The sequence below is a fragment of the Buteo buteo genome, chromosome 6 (genome assembly GCF_964188355.1).
Source record: "Buteo buteo chromosome 6, bButBut1.hap1.1, whole genome shotgun sequence".
Lineage (NCBI taxonomy): Eukaryota > Metazoa > Chordata > Aves > Accipitriformes > Accipitridae > Buteo > Buteo buteo.
This window is the reverse complement of record NC_134176.1, coordinates 36,029,446-36,051,622: the sequence shown is the minus strand read 5'-3', so window position 1 is coordinate 36,051,622 and position 22,177 is coordinate 36,029,446. Positions and strand designations below refer to the sequence as shown.

Genomic DNA, 22,177 nt, shown 5'->3' with positions numbered 1-22,177 from the left:
TAATTGAACTGATACTTCTGTACAGCTCTATTATATTCCCAAGATTTCATACCCAAGCAGTAACAATGAGCTCAAAACCCAACATTTTACATGTAAAATTATAACTTTTCCTCCCATATACATCACTTCACTGATTTTCATCTGCTATTTTAAGGAAACTTTGCAGTTAGCTCTTGATTTTACTGCTATGAGTAACTTAGATTTACCAGCAAACTGTTAGCTCGCTACTCATTTCTCTTCCTATTTGTGAACCCACATGGCTCTCAGCACAGATTCCTGTGGAATTTCACAGTAACTAAGTCCTAAGAATCTTCATCATATACAATTCCATAGGTTATTTTGCAGTTTCTCTGGCTATGGTAATGTTACTGACCTTATCACTACACAATTGCTTTCTAGTATATAGCAGTGAATTTCTGTTTCTATCCATTTGTCTAAGTTTTATTATTGTAAATGCTTAAGAAAGACATGGTGACTTCCTGAAGGGAATTTTTGGTTCTTACATTGCCGTTTCTTCTTTGAACTCTACTTAATAGTTATATCCTGTGCTCTAACTGGATTACTTGAGCCATTTATACACACAATGTGAATAGTAATTTCTGTAATACAGAATTAGTGCAAACATTATCATGGTAAGTTTCACTTGATAATGTATTAAGGGTAAAAACTGGATAAATTGCATAGCTGACTTCACATTAGTGACTCAAAGTATCTGCATAAATTACTGAGCATTTTTATCAATAGTTACAAACAAATCTGAGAGAAATGTATAAATCAAAGTCAAGCAAAGAAAATTCTACAGTGTTTACTCAGACCTGCTAAGATCCTTAAGTTAAAATAGTATTTTTAAATACCAACCACATTACATTTATGCTAAATAAGACAGGATTTTAAAAGACTGTCATTTTTAAGTATACGCATAAATAACAAAAAATAACTGGAAAAATATAGTTCAATCTAGGCAATAAAATATTGGAGAAAAGCATACAAATGAAGAGGAAATAATTAACTTGGAGGTTTACAATGGAGGTTTATCTTGAAAATATCTGGAAAGCATACCACAAACACGTGGATTAATGGTGAGAGGAAAGATATATTTGAATAACAAGTAGAAACAGATCTGAAGTGTAGAGTGAAACATAATGCCTTCCAAATATGACAAATGCATTTCAGTTTTGATGTTTAGTTCAATCAATTTTTAAACAAAATGATAAATTATATTTAGCTCAGCTAAGTGGAACAAAATATATTTTTCATAAAACAGAATAAAAGTAAAGAATGATTATATGATAAACATTAAAGTAACAACAAATTCAGGCAAAATTATTTCAAATAATAGGAAAAAAAGGATATTTTATTGTATGTGGTCAGTAAAGCATGTAGAAGAAAGACGATAATGATAAGGCATTATTATGGAGAAAGTAGACTGTAAAAGTAATTGAAAAATACTGTGAAAAAATGGGGTATGCAGAATAAACAAGACTGTAAACCATTTAAAGCAAAAACTGGGCCTAGAAATGCGCTAGCAATTTTTGTTTTGAATAAAGTCCAAATGAACAATAACAATAATTTACTTCAGTGAAATCTAAACACACTGGGCTGAATTTTTCTGCCACATAAACTCTCCTGTTTGTTTTTAAAAGAGTACGGGTTATGAAGTATGTTCTTATTGAGAACATTTATTAATTAGTTAACTGACAAATAATTCAGTTACTAATAGAAAATTCAGTAATATATTTGGATTATTATTTTCTGCAAAGAAATACAATATCTCTTTAACATACCTGTAATCCTTTTTTCTTACGAACTGTGTTTTCCAAAGACGACTGGGTATCAGCACCAAGGATTTCTGCAATATCTCCAAGTCCAGCGTCATGACCATGTTTTGAGCCACCTTCTTTCTTTGTATGAATGCCAAAAATGTCTGAGATGATGTCAGTTTCTCCCTTTTCACCCTTCACAAACTGCACAAGTTCAGCTCTGACGCCATGCTCAGCGCCTTCAGCTTTTTCTGCTTCCATAACATCATCATGGATTCCAAACTGTGTTGGGTCAGGCATGTCCCCTAATATTTTAGTAACTTTAATGTTCTTGGCTCCTTCAACCAGGCCACCCCCAAATACAGTGCTCCAAAGAATCTGGAAAATTCCCCACACTATCGTAAAGAACAGTTGGAACATCCCTACAAATAGGATCCAGAAAAAGGAGAAAAACACTTTCACCATCTCTTTTACTGTCATCTTTCTAACTTTCCTGTATTGTTTCCTTAGGTTCTTTACAGTGGCCATTTTAAAAAAGTTGGCAACATTCTTCTTCACTGCAACACAGGCCATTGCAAAAGCCGAAGCAGATTCCAGGGACTTTTCTTCTTCCTCATCATCTCCAATATCCACTACATAACAAGGCTCTGCCTCTTCCTCTTCCTCAGGCCTCTCAGATGAATCCGTTTCAGAGATCTGGGATGCTAACTGCATTTCAAAGATTGTGTCTTCACAGAAATTCACAAAGAGTTCCATTTTTTCTTGCTCTCCACCTTCATTTACAACATCAAATATGAACTGCCTTTTGGATTCCTTCACCTGTGGCTTCTCCCACTGCATTCTACTGGATTCACTGATTTCAAAGTAAACTCTTTCTATTTTCTTGGCTCCACCCATTATTTCAATACGGCCAAGGTATGGTTCAAAGTAATTAAGAACACTTTCCGCAGGTTCAAGTAAGCTCTGAAGGCGTGAATCATTAGGCATGTGCTCCGAAAGGTTTGTTAGCAATACTGCTACATTAAATCCAATGTCTTTGGCTGGTTCATGGAATCTTTCCACAAAATCAACATAGTTAAACATATCATTTTCATCGGCTTCTGCACAGGATAGTAGGAATTCAATCTCTGACTGTACGTATTGTTTTTGAGCTTCCATTGATTTCTGGAATTCCTTCTTTGAAATGATGCCTTTACCGTCAGGGTCATGCTCTTTGAAAGCATCTGAGTTAGTCAGATCTTTTAACTTGAGGAACATGTCAAAGAACTTCAAAATCATTTCTACATTGCTAGATGATTCTACAAGCGTGTCTACCATTTGTTTTCCAATAGTTCCATTTACAACGTTACCTAAGTAGTGTGTAAAAACAGGAAGTTATTTGGCATTGCTACATTTTGCATAAATAAATAAATTTCATATTCATGCTAAGAACAGAACAAAAACATTCTTAAATCTTTGTAATTTTTCTTTCAACATGCTTTTCTGTAGCAGGCCTCTTTTTCATGACTATGTATATTCCAGAATAATTATTAAATAACTATGAAATAGTTTTTTTCATGGCATTACATAAAGGCAATTAACAAACTGTTTAGAAAGATTAACATAACTGTTGTACTTTACATTATGAAGATGAGATAATTGACCATAAAGAAAAACAAGTCCAACCTTCAAGCAGTGACAAGAGCATCACTACCATATCCTTTAGCAGATCTAGCAGTTCTTTAAGCAATTCAATCTGAGCAGAGTCCTGTAAAAAAAGAAAGGGGGGCCGGGGGGGGGAGCATAAGGTTGTTTCTTCTTTGTATTTATCTGGAAAACTAAATATACTTGGGAAAAAAACATATGCAGGATGGTCATCTAAATGTAGTTCACATTCTTCAGTAACGTTTCATTGTCATTTTATTATGATTACTATCAGATGTCTTATACAATATGAGGGTAACATACTACAGCAGAGGTATTAATACCATAAAGATAAGCTCTAATAAAGCATTAAGGAATACAGAAGTACAGATAAGGGACAGCAGAAACTCACAAAATTGATTACTCCATAGATCTGGTAGTATTAATCTCAGAAAGAGTCCATCCTTTCTCACTTCACAGGGAATATTTAATGGCATAATGCATTACCACTCAAACAGAACTAGAACTGTTTAGTAAGTCTAACATGGATTTGTGACTAACATTAAGGACCTAAAAACTGTTCAGTACCCTCAAAATTCTGATCTATAGGATGGGAAGAAATCTGTTAAGTAAGTCAGAGGGTAGCAGAGACACTGAGTGAGGAAATGACTCTCTGCACTGTTGCATTCAGCGCCCAGTGGCTTGACTCTATGGGTCTATTAAGCAGAAGTTGCAAAAGAACATAGAAGCCTGAACTGTGAAGAGAGGTGGGACTCCACAATGCCCTGCACAGTAAAATGAATACTGCCTGTTGCCCTCCTGCTCAGTGCCTGCGATGAATTAACTGGACAAGCTGACTGATTGTCACATTCCCTCCCTCTTTGAATTGTTCCCAGCTTTTCTCTTGCCCTACTTAGCTGTAGCATGGGAACCATGCTTTTAATGGTGCTTCTGCTCTGACAGATCATCAGGTTTTGGCAACAGGGAGGAAGGGACCAAATTGCCACCTTCATTATCAGAAACATATAATTGAGTTGGAAGCAGTGAGTTTGATATTAGAAAAGATGAGTGCACACTGATGATTAATGCTAAAAGGAGTGATATGAAGATGCTAGTCCTGAGACTCACTCTTGGAGCTCTACATTACAGTAGGCCCATGCACAACCAATGAGTATCAGCACATTAACTGCTTTACAGCTTTCAACATTCACTTGACTGTAATTTATAAACACATGTAAAGAAGGATTACTTGACTACCAAAAATACCTGTGAAAGTTTCATCTGCATATTGGCAAAGACATGAAGAAAGCCAACAACTGCATCCCACAGCCTACTGTGAGCCAGACTCTGTTGATTACCTATGCAAGGGCCCTAAAAAAATTAAAACACATTTTTTATTTATATAAAATAAACAAAACAAATGAAACAATTTGTTTTCCTAAGATTTCTCCCTGAAAAAATAAAAAAAAGAAACTTCAGGCTTCCATGAAGTTACGTGAGAAAGCTTCCCAAGGTCTCTTTGGTATCTAGTGCATAAATACTAGATCGTATCATGTTAAATATGCAGCCATTCACATGTTTTAGTATTAACTTTACACTGGACCAGTGATTCCATCAAAATTAAGAAAAATAAAGCCAAAGTATTTACAAATTTATGATAGGACATGATCAGGCCATGTTATCATAGAACTTCACTGTTAATACCTCGAGCAAAACATTTTGTTTACCTGGATATATTCTGTAAGGGAATTGAATATTTGTTTGGTGACAGCCAAAGCTTTAGAGAAGTTACGTTGTCCTGATTCATCAATGAAATCCTTTCCTGAATAGTACCAATAGAAGTCACTGATTGATTCCTAAGAAAAAACCAGCAATGTTATATTTTCTAATTTTGGATTCTGTATGCAGTATTTACTGCCTGCATTTGTATCACCAGAAGTTGAATCATCAGCAGATGAAATTTAGTATTTCTGATCTATTTCTCATGACAATAACTTTTTGCATTCCTATCTAACCATGCTTCCCGCAGAACTTAACAATAAAATAAATTAACAAACATCTGGTTTTACACAGAATTCTGAAAGATCATCTATTTTAAAAGGAAAGAAGGATGAAATAAATTAAATCACAATTCTTTATTTTAGATATCCCTGAAAAGAGGATTTTTACATTTGATTCCAGTAAAATGTGAATTTATAAAAAGGAAGGCAAGGCAAATATATTACACTCCATTTTCCTCTGTTTTTTCCTCACCTGAAGACGCAAGAGATAGTCAACTGTACTAATGATAATATTCACTGTTGTGGTGTTGCCCATCTGAGTACGTAGGTAATTTTGAAAATCTGAAATAAGTAGTGATTTGTGCTTGGTTAGTATATATAGGAATAAAAAATACAAAGTTAATTTCATATTTTCATGGAGACATGGAGAATACCTTCTTTTTAAGTACCTTGTGGGGTACAGATGCTTATGTGGTGGAAACTGAACTACAGTAGATCGCAGTGTAAATACAACTGAATTGTTATCCACATGACTTGGAATAGGCTTTACTATTAACAATTGGCATAAAAACTGAAATTACATTAAGACTTAAAAATTCAACTTGAACTCCACAATTCAAATTGTTGGCATGCCAGTTTCCCCTCAGAAAACTAAATGAATTAGAGGGAAAAAACCATTAGAATCAGTTCTATTCAACTCGAAGAACAGACCCATCACACATTTTCCCCAAAATTAATTCAGTTCACTTACCATTGTTATGCCCTTCACAGAGCAGTTGTAAAAATCTAAATAGATCTCGAGTAAATTCATCATGTTGCAACACTTTTTCACCTTTAAAATATATAAATACAATGATTACGTGACAACTGTTATGATTAAATATGCAGAACACATAATTTTACAGCAACCTTTAAAACTGGAATTCTAATAAAAACCAGTATTATAAAAGCATTAAAGCAATTTAAAAGAAACAGACTGATAATAATGAAAAGAAAAACTGAGACAGAAAAAGCAAAGCCAAAACATTTAGCACTCCAATGCATCCATGGTTAAAGAAAAAAAAGAAGAAAAAAAACCAAAAGAAAGCAACAGGATATATACCTAATAAGTATTATGGTTGTCATAAGTAAATGGTTAGTCATAACTAGAATCATGCCTTAAATATGAAAGACACTTCTTTAATAAGCATCAAACTGTTTATCCAAGCTGAACACACAACCTGCTGCAGACCATAAAGCTAAACCTAAAGATATCTGGGAAGATGCAATGAAAGATTTCCCTCTGTATTTGCAACACATTTGCAACAATAGTATCAAAAACTGTAAACCCAAACATACCACGCTCACGAACGATGACTGTGGATCAAAGAAAAATAACAGAATACAGGATAAGAATATTGGAAATTACAATGTTTTTCTTAAAAATTATTGCTAAAGATTTTGTAAATATAAAACATATTCAGAAATCAAAGCCTAGAATTACTTATAGTAAGTTTATCAACAGAAACCTCAAGCCCCAGTAAATAACAGTTCTAGTTAAAGAAGGAAGCACAAATAATATCTTAAGCACTACTGGAATCTATTTCATTCTACTTACGAGTTCCTTCTTCAGTAACCATCCCCAGGCCTTCTGCTTTATTTTGTCTCTCAAACGCATTCAAGTCAAGAACACTTATATTGAAAAAAAAAAAACAAAACAGGAAAAAGTACTATAGTACACAATAGAAAATTATTTTCTTCCAGGAAACCTCTGGAGTCCTTCAACAACTAGTCTTGACCCACTGTGACATGCACTGCCTCATAATTTATTTGATATGAATATTAAATAAAAGAGCTTGGGATGAAAATAAGGGTTCAGTGTCCATTTCTTAAAAGAAATGAGTCTCAAGTCAGGTCTCATCACTTACCTAACTTCACTTCTAGTAATGTCATTCATGGTTTCATGTATAAATGAAAAGTGGAAAAGGAACCTGAAGTATTACTCTTTGACTTAAACCTGCCTGCCAAAAGGACATTATTGCAGTTATTTCTCACTCACACTGTTTTCCACTAAGTTATGACTATTATTTCTATTATACTGTTACTGTATATATTATGCATTATTATGTTACTCAGAAGACATCTATGGAATCAGAGATTCCATACCTTCCAAGGTCAAAATACACAGATATCTGAATTTTCTTTTGCTAGCTTGGCATAGCCCAGCATGTGGAACAGCAGAAGATGATTCTTCTCACCATGCAGTCAGAATACTTTCATTCAAACAGTCCAAATATAATTCTATGATCATCTGATTTTTTCAGTTAACAGCAACGCAGTCACATATTCTGCTACCTAGCGACATCGTTAAAACCAAAAGCATTTTTTAAAGCATCATTTTCATGCTTTTATCAGTGTTGAAGTAATTTTATCAAAATCTTTTTTAATGAAGTCCTGAATGATACACATACACAATTGGTAATATCATCTCTGCAGGTCTTGTTTGAGCAAGTCCTTTCTAAATTGTTCTACATAAATGGAAAAATTACAAGATAGATGTTATTTAATTAGGCTGCAACCACTCAGCAATAATTTCTGCAATGCAGGTCACCATTCCTTCCACATTTTTCCTGTCTTCATACAGCTTTTCCACTTCTAATTCCCAGTCTACTCCTTCAGAACCCTTCTGTTGCTTTGAAAGGCTGAGAAAAGGAGGTTGCCTACTGTAAGAGTAAAGCAGAAACACCAACAGTTTTCCACCTTCTTTATGCGAGTCCTTTACCTTCTAATTTGAACTTCTGGTTTATCAAGGAAATGGACTACTATAGTCTCACACATGCCATCTCTAATGAACCTAATACATACACAGAGGATTCAGATGAAGAGGCAGAGATTATGTAACTCGTTAAGAGATGTGCAGAAACTGCAAGCTTAATAAAGCTCCACTGGCCTGTCTCTCCTTCAGTGATGGCTTTTCTCCATCCTTAGAACCACCCAGACAGAAAACCTGAGGGATCTGGGACCAGTTAAAGAGCCATTACATTTTACTTTTCTGCCTCTCCAAACTAAGCCTTCAAAGGCATACACAGTCTTTGCTTCATTTTCTCCTTTGGAAGAAAACTCTAAAAGATTAACAATGCTATTTCTCTGATCACAAAAATTTCCTACAGGAGTTCTACAATCTGTGACTCCTGTGATTTAAATCTAACAAATCCACCTGCACTGAACAATAAGCCAGAAACCTGAATAAAACTGAAACTGTAATAATATGATTTCTGCTTTTACCTGCAGGACTGCATCAAGCCAGAGAGACTTTGAAAAAATCCAGCATCCTTTTTCTCCTTCAGGTAGTCTAGCATTTTCTAGAGGGTATACATTTTGGGGGAGGGAAAAAATAAAATCTGTATTAAAATTATATGGAATAACAACTTCCTGAATGACCATTCCAAATGCAAATCACTTGTGAGCAATGGTATCATGGTTATTGTACCAAAGATACCCTGATATTTCTTCACTGTTTAGCTTAAAATTAAATGCGCTAAAATAAAAACACAACACAACACTAAAATTTTCAAAATTACTTGCCTCCTGTATACAAACAAGACTCACAGTAGTTAGAAAAGCATTACCTGTTGAACTATTGTATTCCCACCATTTAGAATAGCAATACCAAGTTTTAGTGTTTCAACAACCATGGGTCCTGGATGACCTGTCAAAACAAGGGTATAGTAATTAAAACTTGCAATTATGAACTATTCAATCAGAAAAGCAGTCTGGAAATTTTACCTAGTATAGTTGTAATTGACATGTATATGGTATATAATGAGGCAAAATAAAAGTTGTATATGATATACATATCATAGGTGTAATGACATAATACACTATATATATGTACAGCATTATACATGATATGTATATCATGTGTACTTTTATTAATACTTCACAGAACATTACCTTTGCTTGCACTAATCATCTGAAGGACCATCTCAGCAGCTCCACGATCATGCAAGCGAGCTTGCTGATAGAGAGTTCTCTGTTTTTCCATTTCTTTCTCCTGGGTTTGGGAACAAAAATGAGAACAGAATACAGACTGTAACTGATTCAGGAAAAATAGGAAGATGAGAAATACGAAACTGTTGAAGGCCATAATCCATGGGTTGTTTGATTCCAAAACTTCAGAACACACCATCTTTCTTTTATATGAATGACCTAGTAAACCAGCTCAATATACACTGTGCTATTCTTGAATTTATTCTAGTGGACTTATTTAAAATACTTGCACATTAGGCGATGAGAAAGAAATGTTATTTAAACTCTCACCTCAAATGTCTTTTCTTTTTCTTCTTCTTCCTCTTCTTCCTCCTCCTGACAGCTCTTTTTATGTTAGAAACAGAAGTCACAAGATTTTGCTTAGGAAACATAATGCCTATTTTTACTACAGTATTTCTACAAAAACATCCAAAGAATTTTTTTCAAGCAATAATTAAAGGCATTAAGAAGACTTAAAATCCCTGTAATCGTAAATATTTGTGCTCATCCACACTAAGAATCTGATGTTCCCTAATGTATCAGTACTTCAGGGTATTCATCCAACTACATACACACCCTGTAACTGCAGATTATGTGTTCTTGTGTCATATCTCTATTTATATCCATAATATTTATCTTCAGAGTCAAACTCTCCTCATGTGTCAGCTGTAATCAGTATGTTGCAAAAACTGACTGTCAACTTATTTTTGACAGACTTCAAATATTAACTCCATAATAATTATCCAAAGAATAAAGATAACTAACATGTTAAGACTGCTCATGAGTTAATCCTGTACAAAACGAAGTGCCAAGTGATACCAACAGGATTGCACCTACTGGAATTTTATAATATTATTTTAACGTAGGAAATTTCTCGTTTTATATATAACTCTGAACAGCATTTGCTTCACTGAAAACATAGAAATTACTAGTATCAAGCAGTCCATGTAAGAAACAGAAGGAAAAGGTTTAAAAAGCATCTATAATTAAAGGGAAGTACCTGAGTGGAGTGAGGGATGGAGCTTGAAATTATATATTTACCTTTGCCATCATGGCGGAATAGGCAATATATAAAGGATCATCTTCTAGTTTGCTATAAAGAATGAAAAATATTTAAAATTATTTTATGATGTAGTAATAAAAAGATGTCATACTCCTACTAATATTTAAATACCATCTTTATTAAAGGGTATTTTATTAAAGCAGATACACATATCTACTTGAAATGCTACTACACTTGAAAATCATATTATAAATGTATTTTCTTATCTCAAACCAAGTCTCTGTAACTTTTTAATTAAGCAACTTAGAGGTATATTTGGACACGCAACTTAGTCATGTTGGATAAGTAAGGATCACTGGCTGTTGCAAGGGCAGAAAGGTATTATGGAGATATAAGTGAGAGTAATTATAACTGTCAGATGGCAAGATTATGTTAGTCATACAGAAAAAGTATATGAAGCACTGGAGTACTCTACTCATACAAAATACATATTCTAATCAACAGTCTAAATTCCAAATAGAAACTGGCACTGAAAGAGATTCATGCTAATCATCAGTAGAACCTTTTCCGACATACTGAATAAAATGTAATGAATACCAACAACAAGAACACACATCTATTACCAGCAGAGAACAGGGGAGGGTACTCTGAATGAACCAGCACTTCTTGTAGACTTTATGTTTCTATGAGAATTCATGCTTGGTTATTTCTGTATTGGGTATTTAACAAGCTTTTAAAATGTCGAAAATAGTCAATATTTGTCTCAATATAAAGGTTACACTGAGTTCAAATACATGAAAACTTTAATGAAACTGAGACACAAAAAAAGTATTCACCACGCACAATAATGAACAGCAGTTGGGTTAAATCACTTCCGTAATGTTACTAGAAAACCAATTACTGTGTGCTTTTACTCAACATGCTTTTCAACACAGCTTTTTTACCTTCTCTCTGTGAGAGCACTGCGACTAAAATAGAGGATGATCTGATGAAGTGGATCAGGCTGTTTTTTCTCAGTCTCTTCCTCTTCCTCTTCCTCTTTTTTTGGAGGTGTCTGTCTCAAGATTTATATCAGAATATACAAATTAAGCTTCATGAGTAAGAAAAAAGCTGAGTAATTAAGCTTAGGAAAGGATTTCAGTAATTTTATTTTGTCCAATTTGTATTAACTTCCAGTATTCATCATATTCAGCAGCTTACAGTATAACCTGCAACATTATGTGCCTGTATGATTCAGAAGGAGTTAAGAGTTATCTGATTGTTATTCATATTTGATAGTAGTATCAGTAGTTTCTCATTTGCAAGGTATTGAGAATGAGACAGTGAAAATCTTAGGGAAGCCTTATTCAGCAGAAATTATGTGTTTCCAGTGGACCAGAATTGAAAGAAAGTCCCAGCTCAACTATTTAGCAGGATAATTATTGGTAAATGGAACTATTTTTAATAATATCATCAGATATATCCCATTCACACTACTGTTGGCTACAATCTTTCATATATCATTTCTAGGTAATCTTGATTCAACAAATGTAAGGACTGCTCTTACTGTCAACTTCAAACATTTTTTGGCAGGTTGAAATATAACATACCGAGCACTGGCAAAAGAGTAGCGTATCACATTTACCTTACTTGTGTTATCACCCCTTTGTAGGGTTTGTAATTATTGTAGAATTATTGTAATTACAGTAATACTTGTAATTACAGAAGTTCAATTGACTTTTTGAGTAAATCTGAAAGAATTGTAATCACTGTTTTGATTAATGGCCTCATTCCTTCCTTTAGAAAGGAGCAACAAGCTCAAACAAAGACTGTGACCATATAATTGTCCAGAGTATGAGAAGAATATATTAGCTGTAATTTTGAAAAATCATACAACCTTCTATACCAGTGGGTCTTTAAAAGGCACAACATGATTGCTTTTGCTAACGCTGAAGCACCTTCGGATACAGCTTCATGTGATCCATGAAGCTATATATTCATTTTCATGGTGTTTAGATACTATGGAGATAGGGCTCTTGGAAGTATTTTAGACAGAAGTATTTTAGACAAACTGAGTACAGAGAGGGAAAAGAAAAAGCAGTAGGCTTTCTGAATCAATATTCAGTAACAAAATGCTGAAGTTTACCGATCACTTTTATCAAGTACAGATATAAACTAAATTTTTGCTGAATATGGCTGCATATATTTACTTCTCCTTACGATGTATCAACAAGAAAACAGCAAAATTAATTTGTATTAAAGCTGAAAATGTTAAAATTAAATATTATGCATAAACAAAAATTTTAAAAAGGGGAAAAGGATCAATTGTGTCAAGCTTTAAAAAACCAGTAAATAAAATATAGGAACATAGGAATTACCATAATGACAAAAATAGTCTGACAGTTCATCTAATCCATTTCTCTTCCCAAGAATGAGTATCATATAGTTCGTCTGAAGGCATAAACCACCTTAAAGCACTTCAGTGTGCATCACAGGACGAATGGCTTTTTGACCACAGCAGAAAATGACCTTATGCCCTGAAGCATAAGGATTAATATTTTATAAGTTTATGCATATGCATACAGTACACAAAAATTAAATGTAGGTTATAATAGGTACATAAAATATACATTAAAGTGGGCACTGAAAAATATGCCCAATTATGTCAGTACTTACAGCCAAATCCTGAACTAGTTTCTCCTCAAATGAATATTCCTCTGTTTCTATCCAATAGTTCTGATAGCCATGGAGGAAGAGGTTAATAGAACGGTGCCTGGGGGGGTTGTGAGAGTGAGATCAAGAGGGGTAACGGAACATAGTATAACAGCTCAGGTGGTTAATGATTAGTAAGGATAAGTATTTGTACAATTCTGATCCTCTGATTGGTCAGTGAAACAAAATGCAAAACATAACTAACATTCAGTGACAAATCTGCATGTGCTTTTGAACATTCTTACTTTTATTTTTATACACCTATATATACGCTACTTTTTGTTTTGAAGGCTTTGGGAGTGCTAATATACATCATACATGAAAACACAGGACTGGAACCTTAATGCAAGCATGGGAAAAATACACACTTAGACTGAGAATGAGTGGGTGGGATTTACACCTACAAGATGTAAATCTAGTTTACTAGTTTTAGAACATTGAGACAGCAGAAGTTGGCTACCAACACCAAAATAATTATCAAGTGCTTTCCAGCATGTTATCTGCACACCATCATTGCCTTCTTCCACACAGGGAACTCAGCTTCTTTCAGTTCCAAATCAGGGCTGTATTAATGTGTCCTCAAAGAAGCTGGATTAGAAATACACAAAACCTGCTCTAAAAAATGACCAATTTTAGAAAAAACTCTTAGGCATATTAATTACTATTATTCGTTAATTTAACTTTCCACAGAAAATACAGCTCATGGCAATAAGACTACACATAATAATGGCCAAATCATTCCATCTTCACCTTACAATTGGGGGAAAATTTTGTTCTGAGGTGCACTACATGAGGTTACAAAGGTTGTTCCACACAGCCGTTTCATTTACTTTTATCCTGCACCACTAACAGAAACTATACAAATTGGCTGTATATACTATGACTTGTTTAAATACACTGTGCACATGAATTATTATTTCATAATGGAATAGCTATTGAGCCAACCTTCTAGGCTCTCCTGCTGGCACTGGTGCCATTTTATTATCAAATTTCAAAAACTGACCAATCAGAATCCCCACTGAAAATTGTACAAATTCATGTTTTATGATAACATCAAATCATGGCTGGGAAGGAATAAGTGTGCGCATAAGCAAGAGGCTCTCCACAAGTTACATTACCGTTAACTTGAGTATAAGCCTGTCATACTGAGTTTTTTCATGTACTTTTTCCAGCCAAACACGTTGAAAGGTGCTCAGGAAGAAATTGCTAATTTTGTGTCTGAAGAAAAGCATATAGGTTTTCATTGAAGAAAGGCACAAGTTAAATTCAATAAAGTAGTCAGAAAGAATGTATTTGTAAACTGTGTATGAAAAATTGCCATGTACAACTTCGCTGTATCTATGTGCATATACAGATGACAGACAATAAGACAGACTTTTTTACAAATTAATTTCCTTCAAACATCAAACATAAATACACACATCTCTGAGAAAACATTTATCACAATGTACATTCGTTAAACACAGAACATGAAGAATTAGTATTTCCTAACTTAATTGATGGTTTTTTTTCCTTGAAAAATAAAAATATTTTAAACCATAACTATTTCTTTTCTATCTCCAGGCACTTCTCAGAAAAGGGAATACTTGGAATATTTATGGTAGAAGTTATTTTTGTATGATTTAACAAACACCTGTACATCAATAGACATTTCAATTTGTGAAATACCTTACTGGAATTCCTAAAAACTGATACATAGAAGAATGTATTTTGAAGAAAATTAGAATAAAATATGAGATTAACATTGGATTATATTGAAAGCCACCTAAATCTCCAGAAAATTTTCAAATGAGTGAGCTCATTATTCACTGAAGATATTAATCTTTTCTAGGATAAATGAAAGGGTACCACCATAACATTTGCTTACTGCCCTTTAATTAATTGTTTCTAGCATCGAATTTAGAACTAACACTCCCAATATAAAGCAGCAACTAAAATGAGGAAATATACAAGATTGAAACTTGCACTTGAAACTCTGGTTCAAGGGGTTTTACATAGCTCCTAGAATTAATCATTGCCACTTGAAGTAATCTCCCTAGGGTTCAGAGATCTTAACAACTCAATCAATTTAACTGATGGAGATAGTTATAGGTGCATAATAGTGTGATAGCCTTATTTTCCTGTCAGGATCCTATGATTGATTTATCTAGAAAAAATACGTGTCTGTAAATGAATTTTAAAACTTTGTTCTGCACCTATCAATTGAGCAGTATACCTAGAAGTCCCTGCTCATTGAAGGGGGTTGGACTAGATGACCTTTAAAGTCCCTTCCAACCCAAACCATTCTATGATTTTATGATTCTAAGTCCAAAGTGTTCTTTTACTCTTGCCTGTTTTGAAATGCAGACACCACAATTAATTGGATAAAATAGTTTTATGACAGTTCAGTTTTAGAATCAACAAGACAAAATAACTGGACAGATTTGCCTCACATTCATATTTAAATTAGGAGTAAACTCCACCACAAAATCTACCATAAAGTTTGAGAAGAACCTCAATCTTTTTAACACAGAAAAGTTTTTAATGAAAATTACAGATAAGGTAAATGTTCTACTTCAATGAGTATTATTCCAAATTTTCTTGAAAATGAAAATACAGATTCATAACCCATTTTTCCCCTTGGCAAGTGTTCCATCAATCTCAAAAATAATAAATAAAAGTAGGCTTTTTTTAAAGGCAAAAATAAGATGAACCATTTTTATCACTTCGCTGCTCATATATATTCCAAACATTTTAAGAATTTATAAATCCAGAATATGGTTGTAAAAAAAAAAAAAAAATGCTCACAAAAATGTCGTACTGAAATGGGTGCTCTTCATACCACTTCCTCTTGTTTTTCCAAACACAATTCTTGAAGATGAAATGGTTGATACTAGCCAGTTTGTTCTTACGTTGTACTTAAAACTTTTCATTTCTCTGGTTCTTTAAAGATTGCCTGATGGTAGTGTGACAACTTAGAGACGTTATTATAGTCTAGAACTACTACTTTTTGTAAAGGAAGGATGTGTGTTTTTTACAGTATAACTGGCTTTTTATTTGTCTTGTGCAAACCTAATATTCCTCCAATATGTTAGTGGCACAGCTACAGAGCTTTAGCTGACATCAAGCATATAGATTGCTTTAACCAAGGCATTTAAAAATGCAATGCAACTCTTCTGTTAAATACTTTGCAAACAATCTTTGAACAAAAATATTAAACATGAAAGGTGAAAAAGTGCAGAAGAAGGTGAGAAGCAAACTTAAAGATGTGCTGTAGGCTGTATCTGAATAAAAAGCAGATTTGTTGAGAAGGAACAGGGTAAAGGAAATGACCCCAATGCCATGTGGACTTAACATTGTGTTTAATGCAGTAGATGGATCCAGGCACAGGATGCACTTTGTCTTGGACTTTGTGGTATCTACATTCAACCGGAGTAAGAAACAAAGCAACACAAGTCCAAAATATCATTCTGCACTGCTCTGCCCCAATAGCTGCTTTAATGCGTGTAACATTCTGATGTAGTAGCTAAAGATTGCCTCAGACAAGCTAAGGAGCATGAAGCGTTCATGCAATAGGAGAGGAACAGCCATACAAAGTTAAAAGAAGAGAAAAGAATACAAACAGGAGAATAAAGAGTAAGAAGAGCAACCAATCAGAGGCAAAAAAAGGGACAGAAACAGCAACATCTTAACAATTTTCACAGATAACTTGAGGAACTATACAGAGTAACAGCTGACAAAAATGAAGCATTTTAGTTTTGAAGCAGTGTAATTCCTATGGTCTTTTCCCCCTCTGGTTATTTGTCATGAGACAAGTATTTTGCTACTGTGAGGAATTAGCTGATAACTAACAAACTCTTTTGTCTCTGAAATAAAATTACAGACGCCTAACAATCAACAAACTTGTAGGTATACACACAAGCAATATTTGCATTCAGAAACAAACAAAAGTTATGAAAACGTACGTCTTTAATCCACTTACCTTGGCAGGTTGTATAATGGTGCCATTCTGAAACATGCAACAACAGCCCTTTTGCGTTGTTTTGACAGGAGTTTGTGCCAAACAGCTTTCTTTGACCTCAGTGGTTGTTCAACCTATGAGAAAATATCTTCTAGTACATACAGTGGAAACTCTTCAACTTTCATTCAAAATTTTCTTTTTAGCTAGTGGTTAATGTAGTTAGCAAATTCGAAAATGTTACAAACTCTCCCCATCATCTGAAAAGCATCTTCTTTTGGGGTTTTATTTTGGTTTTTGTTTTAGAATTATTAAGAATAAATACTGGGGGCCTTCTATATAGTACCTCTCAGTTTATACAGAAAAGCTTAAGATGCCAGAGTATCTCATGCATGGGACTCCTTGGTAAAATTCCAAAATTATTATTTTGTCTGTTTCTAACTATGCATATTCAATTTTTCATGTGAACTGATTTCTGTGCTATATCACTTGTGAATGAAATGGATTAACATTATGTGGGAAGAGTACAAATGCCTTTTTGTATTTAAATTGTATCATTTCAATGAACAGACAACAGATTCAAAAGTTGTTACAGCATCCCCAGGTGCAGAAATAGGAGACAGGCTAAAACCAGTATATTAAAAATAAGTGCACATGCAAACATCTCTTCCTGAAATTGCACAGTTTTCAGCTACTGAATGGTGATGATTTGGATACTATACTACTTGCGACTGTTCACAAAGTTTTGCAGAGGCAAATACATCCTCAGTTTTCCCTGAAGCTAAACTGAGGCACTTCAACAGATTGCATTAAAAACCTTGCATATATACACATCTGTATATGTGTGTGTGCACATGCATGCATGCACAAAAATGATTTTTATCTGGAAACTTTAATAATGACACTCACTGAAGTCAAAATAATCTCTACAAGGAAAAATACTCATGCTACTTTAAAACAAACACAGTATAGACATTTAACTTTTTACCTGTTCCAGATGATACAGAGCAGCTGATATCCTCTGCACACGTTCCACATTTCTCTCAGGATCAGTAGGTTCATCACTCTTCAAAATGTCTTTGTACAGATTTAGCTGCCATTTCACAGCTGGATCATCAGACTAAAAACCAACATATTTCGTATGTAAGCTGCTGAATGAAGATATTAAATTTGACTACCACCACTATTATTCTCATAGTATAATAAAGAATGTTATAGATACTCCCACTTCATCTGTCCCCTTTCAATCAAAATTAACATCTGCTAGCTGCTCAGAAAAATGGCATTGGATTCTGTATACTGTTGGGTAACTGAATTCAATTCTTAAGCAAGGTTCTGTATTTTTATTTCATGAAACCAAATAAAGCATCCTGGGATTTCTGTATCCCATTTAACTGCAGTAAAAATAAAGATGCACATTTAGTAATGGATTAACTTTAACTCCTTGCAGGACTTCTGTACTGATAGCGGAAAGCTGTTTTATGGAGTCAATAAAAGACAGCTGGAATTTCAGTAGCTGAAGAGTTACAGCCAAAAGTTTTGGGTTTTTTGCAAGGCAGAAATAGAAAAAACACATCAGAATTACTTAGTGTGTCCAATTTAAATGTAAGCACAAATTTATAGCAAGCAGACAATCATCTCCCATGACAGATAAATGAGTTACTCCTATTATCTTCAAAGACTGTAGGCAATGATCTAAATTATTTTTTATTTACACAGTGATGACAACTCCATTTTGGTATGATCTTTGATGGTGTATTCAGCATATAAATAGTAGGAACATAAATGTGCTTGTAAAACTCTTAAGTGTTAAGATGACACAAGCTTTTCTTATTTTATCATAGTAACTTTAAAATGCATATATCCTTAGAAATACTATTTAATCATCAGTGCAAGTTAAGTTCAAGAAGAAAAGCTGAAATACTATAGTTTTAATTTGATTTTCTTCTTGGATCAAGTTGATTCTAAGTAATTATAGCTTTAAACTATAAAGATCTCAGTTCTTTACACTCGTTCCATTCTATAGGACTTCCTGAAACTTTAAAACACCAGCCAAAGCTACAAATAAACAATTAATGTCATGAAAAAATAATGAAGAAAAATGTTAAGTGGCAATTTTTCTAATAGCTTTTCACATTCTCGTGTTTATGTATCACAATAAACAAAACAATTGTGACTTCTGTGTTTTAAGAGTGCACATCAGCATCTTTAAGACAGATTTTTTTATATTACCTTTTCCTGCAAATGTAAGTTGTTACGTAAATGTTCTTTGACTTCATCATCAGTGTCCCTCTGTAGAAAGGTAGAAGTATTTTTCAATTGAGATTATGACTCATCTCATAAGAACATGTACAACATAGAACAGCTTTTATTTTAATATTGAAACTTAACCTCTTTTGTTTTCAAAGTATGTAAGTTACCAGAAGGGCATGGGACAAGGGCTTTCTTTAATTTTGACCACAAAACAAGGATTAAACTTGAAGGGAATTAAAGCTAACTAATGGTATTTCAGTATTTGGTCCAAATGAATATGCACATGTAAAAATGTACATTGTATACAAATGGAAAATGACATGGAAATGATGGCAGCTGTCTGTACACACAACTTTTTTCTTGTGAAAGCACACTTAGCAGCTGTAACTGCTTACAATACATTGATATATTTAATTATATTGACTGCTTAGATATCTATGCCTCAAAGTTCAGTTTATAAAGTTCTGCTTATTTTGCATTAAAAACTACTACAAAGTATACACTTACATGGCTGTATCTAGTCTTAGCCAAAGAGATGAGCTCTTGATCTCCAGGAGTACACATATTCAAACCAATAGGAAGCATCTTTTTAAGTGCAGCTACAATCAAGGATGTTTGTATGGAGTACAAATCCCCTCTACGTTTTGATTTCTTTCTCTCTTGATCTTGTCCTCCAGACTATAATGAAAAAAATAGAAAAGTAAACGACTGTAATTCTCTGATCACACACTTTTCCAACACACTTTTCCCCTAATGGTCCAAGGAAACTATATTCCTGATGTAGTACAATGAATTAAAAATGCTACATTAGAGAAGAGTGTACAGTCTGGACTGGGAAATGTAAAAGAATACTTTTGGTGTGCACCAGTGCAGAAACTGCAATACCAGTAATATTTTTAAGAGCAGTAACATACTTTTGTGTGCATTCATACATATGAATCTAACTATATTTTCTGGATCTTACCTCTCAAATCAGAGACAACCCTAAAATTAAAAGCTGAGTCAGTCTCAGGGGACACTATTAGTTCTCAGTGTTACAAATTCATGATGCTACATTTTTGTTAGAAACTTATATAAAGATAGTTTTCCAGGGTCTGAATGAATGAATATCATCTGATTTGCCTCAAATGAAAAATACCAGTATCTAAAAGGCTTTGATTCAAAGCAATAAAACACCAATGAATTAGTGCCTCTGGGAAAAGCACTGCCCTTTGGCTTTGGCTAATATAAGTAACTCTGGGATGAAAAATTAAGTCTTTTGTATCTCTGGAGATCATGAGTAATAGGAAAAGGAAAACAAAAGAGACAGAGAAGTAAATAGCACAAAAGAATAACACCTGCCCTATCTTCTTACAGCAAACACTGTACAACAATATTTCACACACAACTTTTCATTTATGAGACAGTGAACCAAAATCTTTAGAACAAACCCATATATTTAATGAACATATGGTAAACAACAACAACATAAAAATAGCCCAGTTCTGAATTCTGTACCTAGATTAAACTCCTACTACACTCAAGGGGAGTTTTGCCTAAGATAAGATTTCAGGACTAGGCCTCCAGGCTTGTACAACACTACAAAATAGCAAATGTTTGCATTTAACCCTCCACATCCTTTTCCCTCTGTCAATTAAGTTTTACTGACTACTGTTTTTAAAATACATTGTGTAGTTCCACATAAGGATACAGCAGAATCCATTGCAATTCATTATTTACCAATTATTACCACACTATTATCACAGTAATCACTGGAAGAAAAAAAGGCAGTCATACATGTTCTACTCAGTGGTAAATTTTGGCAAATTCTGTCTTCTAGATGGTGAATCTCTGTGTATGTAGCTGGTGTTGAGCATTTTGCAGGTCAGAGGGAACACACAGTGGATGTGGCTTCCTTTCTTAAGGAACTAACAATTGCAAGAGAGTACTTTGTCTCAAAGCTTTGCTTTTGGAAGTGCCTTAGAAATAGCAGTGATGTAATGGCTATAATAATGACATTATTTATACTCTACATTGACAGCAGACAAACAAATCCCACAATGTATCACTGTATTCCAGTGGCGTCACTATGCATCTTAAATAAGGAATAACAAAATATGTAATAGATATATTTAAAAAAAAAAGGAAAAGGAGATATACTGGTTTACTTTTCTGCATCTTTATGCTTGAGGACATTTTACACATCCAATTTTCTTAATTTTCATTTGAGATTAACAACTAGGTATCAACAAGGTAGGTGAAACTTAAAACCTGAACATTTTTAAAACATGAAAAGAAGATCCATTCTGCCTTTGCCATCCAATTCTGCTGTCTGTGAATTCACAACTCCTGCTGATAAATGTGTAAGTAGAGTCACAGACAGAAACCTAAATAACATTAACATTATCTCTTTCACTTCTAATATGCACTATATAAGTGCATATATACACAATACCTTCCTTTCATATGTAAAGAGCATTAAATCGGATATATTTTGCCTAAATAATTAACTGTGCTAAAAGGACCTTAACAAAAAGAATTATATAATCTGGTTGCACATAATGGTTTTACTTGTCTGAGGATTTAAACACACAAATGGACATTTATTCAACAAACACATACAGAAGAAGAATTACAGATTCTCCAGCAGATTCATAATGATTAAATATACAATAAAAAAGAAGGAAGAATTTATTTATACTAAAAAAAACCCAGCTAAAACTGGTTAAGATGATGGAATTAATATTTTTAGTATTTCCAATCCTCCTTAAACCTTCAATTCTCCAAGATTATCATGAAAGCATTCATTAATGCCTACTCCAATCCTAATTGGGGAAGTTTGACAATAGCAAAGCGTGAAAACAGGTCTATTAGTTTAACACAACTGCTCACTTTTTAACTTATGCCTCCAATTTAATTGATT

At 33.8% G+C, this 22,177-nt stretch overlaps 1 protein-coding gene across 12 annotated transcripts in view; it reads right to left on the bottom strand.

The window, feature by feature from the left end:
• Nucleotides 1–22,177, bottom strand: part of RYR3 (ryanodine receptor 3) — a 245,176-nt gene that overhangs the window by 23,720 nt on the left and 199,279 nt on the right. For 9 of the 12 annotated variants that reach the window (XM_075030407.1, XM_075030397.1, XM_075030400.1 and 6 more), the window contains 19 exons: nucleotides 19,783–19,953; nucleotides 19,255–19,314; nucleotides 18,011–18,142; nucleotides 17,047–17,159; nucleotides 14,204–14,303; nucleotides 11,339–11,448; nucleotides 10,433–10,484; nucleotides 9,683–9,736; nucleotides 9,317–9,416; nucleotides 8,992–9,071; nucleotides 8,648–8,724; nucleotides 6,981–7,054; nucleotides 6,722–6,739; nucleotides 6,135–6,215; nucleotides 5,637–5,725; nucleotides 5,111–5,239; nucleotides 4,650–4,754; nucleotides 3,426–3,507; nucleotides 1,785–3,109 (listed from right to left, as the gene is read on the bottom strand). In XM_075030407.1, coding sequence (XP_074886508.1) covers nucleotides 1,785–3,109; nucleotides 3,426–3,507; nucleotides 4,650–4,754; nucleotides 5,111–5,239; nucleotides 5,637–5,725; nucleotides 6,135–6,215; nucleotides 6,722–6,739; nucleotides 6,981–7,054; nucleotides 8,648–8,724; nucleotides 8,992–9,071; nucleotides 9,317–9,416; nucleotides 9,683–9,736; nucleotides 10,433–10,484; nucleotides 11,339–11,448; nucleotides 14,204–14,303; nucleotides 17,047–17,159; nucleotides 18,011–18,142; nucleotides 19,255–19,314; nucleotides 19,783–19,953 — 2,952 coding nt within the window. Of the gene's footprint in view, nucleotides 1–1,784; nucleotides 3,110–3,425; nucleotides 3,508–4,649; nucleotides 4,755–5,110; nucleotides 5,240–5,636; nucleotides 5,726–6,134; nucleotides 6,216–6,721; nucleotides 6,740–6,980; nucleotides 7,055–8,647; nucleotides 8,725–8,991; nucleotides 9,072–9,316; nucleotides 9,417–9,682; nucleotides 9,737–10,432; nucleotides 10,485–11,338; nucleotides 11,449–13,049; nucleotides 13,147–14,203; nucleotides 14,304–17,046; nucleotides 17,160–18,010; nucleotides 18,143–19,254; nucleotides 19,315–19,782; nucleotides 19,954–22,177 lie in introns of all 12 variants that reach the window. The other 3 variants (XM_075030399.1, XM_075030402.1, XM_075030409.1) reach the window with 1 other exon arrangement.